This window comes from Anser cygnoides, chromosome 15 (assembly GCF_040182565.1).
Source record: "Anser cygnoides isolate HZ-2024a breed goose chromosome 15, Taihu_goose_T2T_genome, whole genome shotgun sequence".
Lineage (NCBI taxonomy): Eukaryota > Metazoa > Chordata > Aves > Anseriformes > Anatidae > Anser > Anser cygnoides.
The window spans coordinates 3,262,662-3,274,242 of NC_089887.1; the positions used below are offsets into that span (position 1 = coordinate 3,262,662).

Below are 11,581 nucleotides of genomic sequence, written 5' to 3' on the forward strand. Positions count from 1 at the left end.
CGAGGGCCGCCGTTTCGCTGTGTGTGGTGCCATGCACTGCTCTGCCTGCCAGGTGTCTCCTGCACCCCGGGTGGCCCGTATTTCTGGGCACATCAGGCATCTCCCTTGCAGCAGGCTGGCTCGGCGCCACGGCCGTACGTAAGCAGCTGCTCAGCTATTAAACAGCCTCCTAATCTCAGGACTTAGCATCAAAGCAGGAGCTCTCTTAACGGAGACGTGCGGGGATCAGACTTAAAAGAAGTTGCCGGAGTAGGCTGGGGAAGAGGCTTTGCCAAGTAACATCTGTCTAAGACAGTTAACATTAAGTACAAAAAAAAAAAAAAACACCACCTTTTGTTCACTTCTGTTTAATGAGCGAGCGAGTGCTCTCATGGAGCCTAATGTCTCATTTCACTTTCTAAAACAGGTCTTGCATAAGCCCATGTACTCACCTGATCTTCTCCTTCTCTTTCAAAACAGGCATGCAAGCCCAGCTGGCCTTTTGCTGACAGCTGTAGTGGCAATTTCCTACACAATTGCAGTGCTCTATGAGGGGTGAGTAGCTCTGCAAAAGTGGAGAGCTTCTAATTATTTCTACCAGCTTTAGCTCCCAAGGTTTCGGGGAACTGCAGAAGCAGAGATGTTTTCTTTCCAATTCATTCGGCGGGGAAGAAGGAAAACAGAGGATTGTTTTCCAGTTGTTTTGATAATGGGCAGATTCCTTTCTGAAACTATGTGCTGAGTTCTAGGAACATTTGCGCGTTTGTTTATTTTTATCAAAACGAGATTTTTCTCGTTCGGATGCCTGCTTCTGTCTACACAAAAGCACTAAGGAAGGCAGGACGAGGACTCATTGTGGCATCTGAAGAGACCCTACAGGAAGAACTTGCGTTTTGGGGTTCCTCGGATGGGCTTCTCTGCTATTTGATGCCACAATAGCCAGGCAGCCCTGGCTGAAGCAGCTCAGAACCATTCCCAGAAGTACTGGTTACGCTTCAGCAGTACAGGGGCTTCTGTCTTTTCAGGGGAGGAGGAGGGTCGGGGGCACAGCTTCTGGGCCCAGAGGCGAGGCAGGAGCAGAGGTCACCCCAGAGCTCCCAGCGCTCTTCATTTCACCTTCCCCCCTTCTCTTGCCCCTCTCTTGTGTCTCTGCCCCCTCTCTCCCCACATTCCCGTCCCCCAACCACAGGCCTTTCACAGAAGAAATCTACCGGCGGAAACAGAAGGGAGCAAAGAACAAGTAACGCCGGGTACGTCTGCCGATCACACGTGTTCTGTTCAGTGAGTGGGGCTCCGGAGGGGCTGCTCTGCCGGGTGCCCCCCCCTCCGGGCGCACTGGATGGGGACAGGAGCGCTGCCCACCTGCCCAGCCCTGCCTCCCCTGCTCCCCAGAGCCCTTCCTGCGCTTCTCAGGAGCGTTGAGCCTCAAACCTCCGCACAAACCCGTGTGGGAGGGCTTCACGCGGCAGCCTTTGTGTCCGCCTCCTGGCACCCGACCAGCAGCCCCCAAACTGTTTTGATCACATACTTGGGAGTCAGCGCAAGGGAAAACTGCTGGGGAGTTTTGAGGCTCCAGGCTTGATCTAAACCAGGCGGAAAAAAAGCAGCTACAGGCCATGGCAGGTGCTCCAGCGAGTGGCCAGGGTGTTGCACGGGGACGTGTGTGCCCTGCAGCACTGCAGGGAAATTGGGCATCCTTGCTCTGTGCCACGGCTGGGCGCATTTCTGCAGGTGTGCTCACACCAGCTCACCGCAGAAACTCAGCCCTGGCTCGTTTGTTGAGCCAAAGGCCTCTGCAAAATCGTGGGCCTGCCGCATGCACACGTTACTGCCCAGGCTCCTTTCCCTGGGGTTGAATACCACGCTGGAATCCTCCCTTACCTCTACCTGCTGGCGGTTTGAGAGCTTAGCCGCTTAGCCTCTGCCCCAGCAAGGCTGCTGCAGCACCAGCGATGTCCTTAACAGCCTCTTGTCTCTCTGCCTTTTTTAAGCAGTGTCTTGGATACCTTGGCGCAGCGTGCCTTTGCGCTCTCCACGCTGTCCGATTTGCCCACTTTTCCTACCGAGATGTATCCTACTAATTAGCCCAGCAACCCCTAATGAGCCAACTGACCACCCTGCAGTATTGGAAGCAATCAGAGGAACAGTACGAGCACCTCCTTGCTCAGCCCGTGGGAGCTGGAGAGTCCTGTTCCAAGGTCCCCAGGGCCTCCCGACCTCTCCTCCCGCACCAACTATCGAAGATCTGCAGGGTACAAAGCAACCCAGCTCCAGCTCCAGACCCGAGGGCGAGCAGAAGAGCGATGGAGGCACCGGGGGCCTTTTGTGAGCGAGCTCTGAGCACACAGGAGCGCCGGCTGCAGCTGATCCTCTGTGCAGAAGGCACTGGAAGCAGGCTGCTCAGGACGGCGATGCCAGCGGGCAGCCACTCGGTGCTTTTCGGGCAGCTCGCTTCATCTGGTCGCTCGCTCTGCAGGCTGACACCTCGGAGGGGCTGATCCTCCGTAGCCCCCGCAGCACCTTTGCAAGCAGACGCTGCCGAAGAGGCACGGCTTGGTGCCCCTGGGGCTCTCAAACACTGCCAGGTGAGGAAGAGGGGCAACTGCTGCAAAGCCAACACCAAACCCCTCTTTTCCGGAGCAGTGAAACCTCCCCGTCCACAAGTGCTGCTTGCGAAGGGGACTGCAGAGCACGGAGATGTGAACACACTACCTAAACCACTGCCTGGGGACGGCAGAGGGATGGCAGCTGTCCCATGGGGAAGTGCCAGCGTGGAGAAACCAAGCTGGCAGCAGAGAAGACCAAAGGGAAGAGTCAGTTCCCATCGGGTATCCGCAGAAGGAGCGGACCTGTCCCTGGCCATCCCGGTGCCCCAGCCCTCTGCACCCCAGGGATAAACCCCGTCCATCCCCTGCTTTGCCCCAGGGTCCTGCCCCCCTTCCCCACCACCCAGTGCCTTCCAGCTGTTCTTCACTGCCTTGCAGGGGCGGGAGGGAGGGAGGGAAGGGGCTCTGCCCCTCCGCCCCCGCGAGATGGGACCAAATACAGCCTGGGCTCGCCCCGAGCCCGCTGCTGGATCCGGCCCTGAACGGGAAGGTCCCAGGGCTGAGGCTCCAGCCCCACACTCAATGTTTACAGATTCCCAGAACAGTATGAGAAATAAGCTGTAAATGACCAAAAAAAAAAAAAAAAAAAGGCAAAAAAGCAGCGTAAAGCTCCCGGGAGAGGACGGCGGCGCGGGGAAGGGGGCTGCAGGCTCCCACGGGGCGCTGGGGACAGGGGCTGTGGGACTGGTCCCGGTCCTGTCGTGACACGGTGCCTCGTCCCCACATCGCGCCGTCCCCCCCGGAGAGGGTCCTCGCTTCTCTCAAAACGGTCCGATTCCCTCTTGCTTGTGCATGGTTGTAATTCACCCTTCCGGCATCGCTCAACGGGAATTAAAAGTGTCGGTTTCTTTTCAGACCAGCCTCGGTTTCTTTTTTTCCTGCGCTCACGGACACCGTGTCTGTGCCTCACCGCTTCAGAGCCATTGCACAAGGATTATTTTATTTTATTTCTGTCTCGGCGACCTTCCTCTTGAAGACTTGGGTATAGTATTTTATTTTTAGCGAAGTTTCCACATCCCCTCCGTGGTTAATGTTTATAGACAGAGGCTCAAACAGCCCAGTGCCCATAGCAACCAGCGAGGAGAGGATGCGTTGCATTATTCAGACAATTTATGTCAGAGCTGCCAGTCCTGGCTCAAAGTCACTGATGTAAATAAATTCAGATTTGGTGATAGGTGAAATCAGTATTTGCCAAAGAGGCATGTGCTCGTTAGGGGAGGATTACTCTAACGAGATCACAGCGAGGGCTGTGTTTGTGCTGTCTCGTGCCGGTCTGGGGAGCGCGTACGCCTGTCCCTGTCCCCGCCGCGAGGCTGCAGGGACCCCACTCGCACAGCTCCCGTCCCCAGACAGGATCAGGTCCCCAGGTGGGTCTGTCACCGTACACCCCGGTGATGCGGCCGCTTTCCTCGCAAGCTTGTGCCATCCCGAAAGCACAGGGGCTTGGAGCTGTGCTGGGAGCAGTGTCGCAGACCCCGTCCCCTAGCCTGCCACTTCACACCCAGTCCTTCCCGCTCTCATCGCACAAAGCTTTTTGGGGCTGTGCTGGCTCTATCACCCTTTTTAGGGGCTCTTCCCGCAGCAGCCGGTGTGGGTGAGCGCGTCCCGTGTCTGCAGACGTGGCTCTGCCTGCTGGGAAGCTGGGATTTGGCATTTCGGAGGCGCCTTCTCCATTCCCTAAAGCAAAACCAAGGAGCTTAACGGTGATGTTCAGACCCACCTACACACCCCAAGCCTGCCTCTCTGCCGTGTTTGGGGGGGGTTCTTTCTGTTTGGGACCCGTCCTCGGCGGTGAGCACCGTGCGCCATGCTGCGCCATGGGGAGCAGAGCCCCGAGGAACCATTATTTATTCATGTGTGGTATTTGACAGGGGGGAATTAAGGGACTCTCCAGTTATAAGGAAAAAGCTCGGTTCCTCCCCGATTATTGAACACTTCCACGAACGCAGGCGGTGCGGGTGACACCCGCAGCGTGAGCACAGAGCACTGGGGGGGCTGGGGCTGTTTCCCCCCATCCCATCCCCAGCACCCGGCTGAGGCTGGGCCGGATCCTGCACTAATACAGGGATGGGCTCGTGGCCTCCGAGGCAGGCTGTGAGACTCCTGCTGCTTCCAAAGCTGAGGCCTCAAAGCAGGAAAAAAAAACAACTCGGGGGTTATTTACGTGCTGTGATGGCCCTTTGTGAGCAGCGCAGGGACGAAGCGCCGAGAGCGGTTCTTGTGCGTGGCAGGGACAGATCCAGGGCAGCCCGGCCATGCATCCCAGCACACCGGGACTGCAGGCATCCTCCCAGCTCCCCAGGGCACAGCCCCGCTGGCCGGGGCTCCCTGACCCCACGGACAAGCCGTGCTGCAGCCCCGGTGCCGGCAGGGGCAGGTCGCCCCCCCGGCTCCACAGGAGCACCGCGACGCCATGCGGGGCCCCTGCGAAGGTGGGCCGGGGATTGTTCCCAACTCCTCGTGTCTTGGAAACGCGGCGCGGGGCTCGCTGGGTTGTTTTGAGCTTGGCAGCGGGGTTTGTTTGTAGCCTTGGGCAAAGCAGCGCGCGAGGCTGCGCGCAGATGCGGCAGATAACGCATCCCTCTGTGCTCGGCGCGTTTCTCCAGCGCAAACACCGGGAAAAAGGAGAAATTGGTTAAATGACAACTTCAGCCTGGCAGGGACAGCCAGGTCACCGCGTCCAGCCCCCGGTCACCTTTCGGCAGCAGAGACCCGGCAGCCGCTGTGCCACTGGCACACATCACCGGGGTTTTTCCCCCGCATGCCTCCCTTGCACGTGCTTCACACGCATGTGAGCGTTTGCTCGTGCTATCGAGGGCATAAAACTGCATGTGATATTTTGGGGGGATCAGGGCCAGCTCCACGCTGTGGGGGTGCTCTGCCCAGGGCTGCTGGGCTGCACGTGGGGGCCGCATCCTGCCGTCCTCTCCTCGAAGGCAGCCGCGGCACCGGCTGGGTGCTGGGGAGAGGCAGGGCCAGGGACGCAGCCCCAAAAGCCCCGCGCTCTGCAGTGACCCCCCCATACCCCGTGTTTGCTTTCGTCCAGCGAAGCTGCGCTTCCTTCACCTGGGGGAGGAAAGGCCATCGGCCCGTCCGCGGGGAACAAACACCGTCAGCCAGTAACAGAAAATAAACACACGTCGCAACCCGGGCGGCGCTTCTCGCATCGGCGGAGCTGGCAGGACGCACGGGGCTGCAGGAGAAGTCACGATCCCTGCGGGGTCCTGCCAGGCCCGGCCCCGTGGGGCTTGCTGAGTCTGCAGTCGTGCTGTTTGGGCGGAGAGGGAGGGGACGGGGGAAATGGGGGCTCCGGAGGGTGCTCCTGCACCGATTCCCGACGCGGAGGCTGAGCTGTTCAACAGGAGGGGGGACGTGGGTTTGTCTGGCGCCAGCAAATGGGTTGGGATTTGGTGCTGAAGCAAAGCCGAGGTTTGGGCACAGCAATGCCCAGCGGTGCGGGGCTTGCAGGAGCCGTTTGGGCACTGACTGCTCCCTCGGGGACCCCTAGTGCAGAGAAGGGGACACGATGAGCCGTGTCCTTACAGGGGAAGGAATAAACCAGGCTCCCCTGTCTCCGCTGCACAGGGAAAGCAGCCCTGGGCTTTAGACTGTCCCAAGGCAGAAATGCAATGGGTAAAGAGCCCTCATGGAAACTCACTGCGGGTGTGAAACCGCCGGTGCTGGATGCTGAACAAAACCCTGGTGGGAGCAGGGCCCACCAAGCCGCGCGGGCGCCTCGCGGCAGCAGGAGCCATGCAGGGAGCTCCCGGGATCCCCTCGGGTCCCTCCGATCCCAGGGCTTGTTTCAAGGCTTCAGGGATGACCCCACAGCACGGAGCAGCAGCAGCCCTCGCACACCATCACCCTGCCCCTCACATCACCCTTCGCGGGCTGTTAACAGCGTCCAGATTGCCCCTGCCCCATCCCACCTCCACCGGGGGGGAGCTTTACGCACGTAGCTCCCTCCGTGTGCCAGAGGACAAGTTGCGAGGCTGTTTTCTTTAATTAGCACACCAAAAAGCTGCCCTGGGGCAGCCTGCGGAGCTGTCCAAGCTGTGAGCATCATCCTGGGGTCTTATTTCCAAAAGCAAAAAGGAAAGCAGAGGAATGTGCTTCTTTTTCCATGGCGCTTTTTGTTCGCAGGACAGTTGTTTACCCAGGGCGGCTCGTTGGGGCTCAGCTGCTCGCCTGCCCCGGGCTGAACCCGGCTGCGCCCGCCCCGTCCCTGCCTGCAGCCGGGACAGAGGTGACCCCCGGTGGGTTTTGGGGCAGCGGGGGCACGTGTGGGACCAGGACACCGAAAACCTGCGGGCTCTGTGCCCACCGCACCAGCTGCACGTCCCTCTGCCAGCTCGAGCCCATCTCCGACCGCTGCCACCTCTCAGGCTCCGCTCTCTTCCGAAGGCCTTTTATTTTTGCCCCAGTCCCCTGGCGGCTTCTGCAAGTCCCATGGGAACCCCCCCGAAATCTGTAGCGATGCATCCGCTGGGGTCATCGAGCCCCCCTCTGCCCCGTGCCCTATATTCCAGGCCCGTAGCTGCCTGGGTCCAGTTACTGGTGACATTTCTCTCTAAGCCCCGGCATCCTCAGATCCGTGCCGAGATCCGGGCGTCGAGCTGCAGCCGTGGGTTTTGGTGAGTTTGTCGCACAAAATCCCTCCTGGGTGGCTTTCCATCAACGTCAGGAAGCAGGGCTGATAACCGTAACCAGACACGATTCCCAAGGGCAAAAAAATTAAAGGATGGGAGCAGGGGAGCGATGCAGACGGTCAGGGGAACACGGCACAGCCAAAGCTGCCCCGTGCACACGAGGCTGTGGCGTGCGGCCGTGCCTCCCACGGAGCTCTCGCCCAGGTGACGGAAGGAATTGGGGACTGGAGACGTGTCTCCAGCTTTCAATTTCTCTGTTAATCATATTCCCCCCAAAAAAAAGGAATTGGGAGCCGTGAAAGCCATGGCGAAAGAAGCAGGGGGTGGGGGAAGGAAACAAACGAAAGCAGCACCCGGCGCCCTGCGACAGGGCGGCCCACCTCTGCACCGCGTCTCATCTGGGAAAAATTATACATTGTGAATTACGGGCTGCTTTTGAGAAGCCTTAAAGGAGATTTAATAAAACGAGACAAGCTAATAATATAGGGAATTAATAGCCACCCTGGGTTCTGCGTCTTGATTTAATCAGATGCTTTTCCCCGGGGGGACAAGCAAAAGCGAGAGCTAAGCCCTCCCTTCCCTTCCCTCCCCAGCTGCTCCCCTCGCCTCCTCGCTCCGTCCCAGGGGAGCAGCAGGGCAGGAGCTGGAGCCCCGCGCGGCCCCGCTGGTCTCCTGCAGCTGCTGGGAAGTGCTCAGCCCACGGCGGTTATTTCTGAGCGAGCCGCGGGCCAGGGAGCTGGGAAAACAGGGAGATGGTCCCGGTCTGGGGAACAGGTCCCTGTCCTGGGAGGGGAAAGCAGGAATTTGGGAGCCAGGAGCGCTGGGCCGGGGGGTGCAAAGCCCTGGTGCAGACACTGAGAGTCCTGCTGGCAGAGATAAGGAGCTCCTGTCAGATCTGCTCTGCTCTGCAGCCCGGGAGGGGTCTGGGGTGCTGGATGTGCCGGGGGAAAGGCACAAACGGGCTGTCCTGTTCTGGGCTCTTGCCTCCCGTGGACCCCGCGGATCCAGCACAGCCCCGGGGCGAGGCCACCCCCAGCTCCATGTGCTGATGTAATTGTCCTTTCCCGAGCATCCCTCCAGGTCGCCTCTTCCTGGGCTTGGCTGCGCACTGTGCGCTGATGCTTTCTGGTACATTTTGCTTCCTACATGTCTGCAGAGGCTGGTGCTGCCCTGAACTCTGTTTTCCTGCTTGCACAGTCTGTCCGAGAGGGGCCCTGGGGAGCTGCACGTTCTGTCGCTGGGATGTTTGTGCGACTTTCGGGGAATTTCCTCTCCTCGGTGACTTGCTCGTGGCTGTGGGGCGGGTTTTGTTCATCGGCAGGCAGCTGGAGAACACGGGTGGGTGCAAAAAAAGAAACAGCAAGAAGCTAGGGATTGATCGGTGCTGAAGATGTTCAGTTCCAGAAAAGGTGCCTGTGATCACCGGGTTTCGTGCTCAGCAGCCTGCCCCAGGCTCTGGCTGTACTGAGCAGCCACGTGAGCAAGCAGAGAGCCTCCTGCATCCTGCAGAAGCAGGCAAGAAGCTGGCACCCCACAAGCGGCGGGGTCAAACCGTGTAGGTTGTACAGCAGCTGCGGGGGGAAATGCTGTTTTACCTGCCCCTGCGTAGGGCCGGGGCTGTTTGCAGTCAGGTCAGAAATAGGTGGTGATTTTTAACGGGCAGAGCCGTGGGAAGGCTCTGCCTTGCAGCGAGCTGGCTCCGTTATCATCCATCAAAGGCAGCTGGCTCCTGGCAAATGTGCTCTGCTTCCAGCAGCAGACAAATTTCGAGATGATCCTGGGGGACGGAGACTAATGCCTCGTAATGCTCCCCTCCTCGGGCTCTGCGTGACTCTGCAGAAGCCTCCGGTGGTGCGGACGGTGCCCACGTCCTCTGCTGACGGATGAAGCCCTGCAGGGCCCATCCAGCCCCAGGGTCCCATTCCTTGCACCCGGGGGTCCCCACTGAGCAGCCCCCTTCGTGCCCCCTGCCCCAGCCCGTGCAGCCGCGCCTCTGCTGTCTCCACAGAGCCTTTTGGAGCAAGCAAATGGATTTTCCATTTGCTGAAGCCTGCTAACCTAAGAGGAGGTTTGAGCAGGCTATTTTTACTGACTCCTAGCACTATTAATAGTTGTACGGTTAACAATAAACTCCAATCAAGGTATTTGATTTGTCTGTCCCCCAGAGGTACGTACTTCCTATTCCTCCTGTTGTTTTCCTTCAACTGCTTCAATTAAATGATCTTTTTGTTATTTGGGGGTGATACATTTGTGCTTTAGAAGCGGCTGTTAAGCCTCTGTGCTGTCTCACGCACAGATCGATAAGCGCGAGAAGCCGTCCCGCTCTCCCTCCCCGACGTCTCCTTGCGGCTTCTGCTGCGGGGCCGGCGGTGGTGGGGCTGCCAGGGGCTGTACCTGCTCCTTCCTCCCACCCCGCGGGCACCTGCAGCTCCCTTGCATTTCTCTGGAGCGCTAAAAATCAACGTCCGGGTGTGAGAACACCCTCAGAGGAGCCGGCAAAGCTCAGCAGCATCCATTTCCGAAGCAGTGCCGGTGAAACGCCCCGTGCCCCGTAAATCCCCGTCTTCTACCCTGGGGTCCCTTGCGGTGCTGTAGGTGAGGTCCCTGCTATTCCGAACCACGCTTAAGCATCAACTTTTGCTTTTTTCTTTTACTCCTGGGTCCTCAGAGGTGCTTTGAGTCGAAGTTTCTCATCAGCCTGCTGCCAGCTCGGCTTTCCCTGCGTTCCACCTCCCGTTCACCCATCGCGCCGAGCTCTCCGCGCAGCAGAGGGGCTCCGGCGAGCCCCGGCCGCCCCAAGCCCACCCTCGCCCCCCTGCCACCATCCTTTCCTCCCCCTCCCCGGCCGTGCCCCGGGCCCAGCAGCCCCGGCCCTGCCCGGCCGCTGCCGCCTGCGCTGCCCGGGCCGGCGGCGGGGCCCTCGGCCGCGCTCTAGTGGGGGCAGCCGGGGCTGCAGGCGGCTGGGGCTGGGGGTGGGGTGGGGAGGGGATGGGGATGGGGATGGGGATGGGATGGGGATGGGGATAGGGATGGGGATGGGGTCGGGATGGGGTAGGGATGGGGATGGGGTAGGGATGGGGATGGGGTCGGGATGGGGTAGGGATGGGGATGGGGTAGGGATGGGGATGGGGTCGGGATGGGGATGGGAATGGGATGGAGATGGGGTCGGGATGGGGATGGGGTCGGGATGGGGACGGGGTCGGGATGGGGAGGGGATGGGGATGGGGATGGGATGGGGATGGGGTCAGGATGGGGATGGGGTAGGGATGGGGATGGGGTCGGGATGGGGATGGGGTCGGGATGGGGATGGGGTCGGGATGGGGTAGGGATGGGGATGGGGTCGGGATGGGGATGGGGTCGGGATGGGGATGGGGTCGGGATGGGGATGGGGTCGGGATGGGGATCGGGATGGAGATCGGGATGGAGATGGGGTCGGGATGGGGATGGGGTCGGGATGGGGATGGGAATGGGATGGAGATGGGGTCGGGATCGGGGGGATGGGGTCGGGATGGAGATGGGAATGGGATAGGGATGGCAATGGGGTAGGGATGGGGATGGGGATGGGGTAGGGCTGGGGATGGGGCTGGGATTGGGATGGGGCTAGGGGCAGGCTGGGGCTGGGGTCTTCTTGGGGATGGGGATGGGGTAGGGGTAGGGATGGGGATAGGGTTATGTTAGGGCTGGGGCTGGGGTCGTCTTGTTAATGGGGATGGGGTCGTGTTGGGGATGGGGCTGGGGTAGGGCTGGGGATGGGGTAGGGCTGGGGAAGGGGCTGGGATTGGGATGGGGCTAGGGGCAGGCTGGGGATGGGATTGTCCTGGGGTTGGAGATGGGAATGGGGTAGGGCTGGGGTCGTGTTGGGGCTGGAGAGGGGTTAGGGATGAGGCTGGAGATGGGGCTGTGTTAGGGCTGGTGATGGGGCTGGGGTCAGGATGGGGCTGGGGTCGGAATGGGGCTGGGACTGGGGTCGTCTTGGGAGTGGGGCAGGGGCTGGGGTAGGGCTGGGGATGAGGATGGGGTCGTGCTGGGGCTGGGGTCGGGCTGGGGCTGGGGTCGGATTGGGGTTTCCCCACAAAGCCCGACCCAAAACCCCTCCTTCCCGGGGCTGCAGCCCCCGGCGGGCCACCACCTCCCCTGTCCCCCCGCACCCCAAAAGCGCCCCAATCCCAGCGGGACTTTGAGATCCCTTTGGGATTCGCCCCGCGTTGCGGGGGGGGAGTCTCCATCTGCTGCACAGGACCCGGGGAAGGGGAAGGGGGGGGTCGCGATGCGGCTCCCCGGCTCCCGCAGCATCCCGGCCGGGGCAGCACCGGGAGAGGGGAAGGGGGGGGACGGGGAAGGGGGACG

At 60.6% G+C, this 11,581-nt stretch overlaps 1 protein-coding gene across 6 annotated transcripts in view; it reads left to right on the forward strand.

Moving 5' to 3' along the window:
- Positions 1 to 3,439, forward strand: part of PEMT (phosphatidylethanolamine N-methyltransferase) — a 40,289-nt gene extending 36,850 nt beyond the window's left edge. For 5 of the 6 annotated variants that reach the window (XM_066977696.1, XM_066977690.1, XM_066977692.1 and 2 more), the window contains 3 exons: positions 460 to 534; positions 1,169 to 1,229; positions 1,971 to 3,439. In XM_066977696.1, coding sequence (XP_066833797.1) covers positions 460 to 534; positions 1,169 to 1,223 — 130 coding nt within the window. In that variant the 3' untranslated portion in view covers positions 1,224 to 1,229; positions 1,971 to 3,439. The remainder of the gene's footprint in view (positions 1 to 459; positions 535 to 1,168; positions 1,230 to 1,970) is intronic. The other variant, XM_066977691.1, reaches the window with a different exon arrangement.
- The last annotated feature ends 8,142 nt before the right edge of the window (positions 3,440 to 11,581 follow it).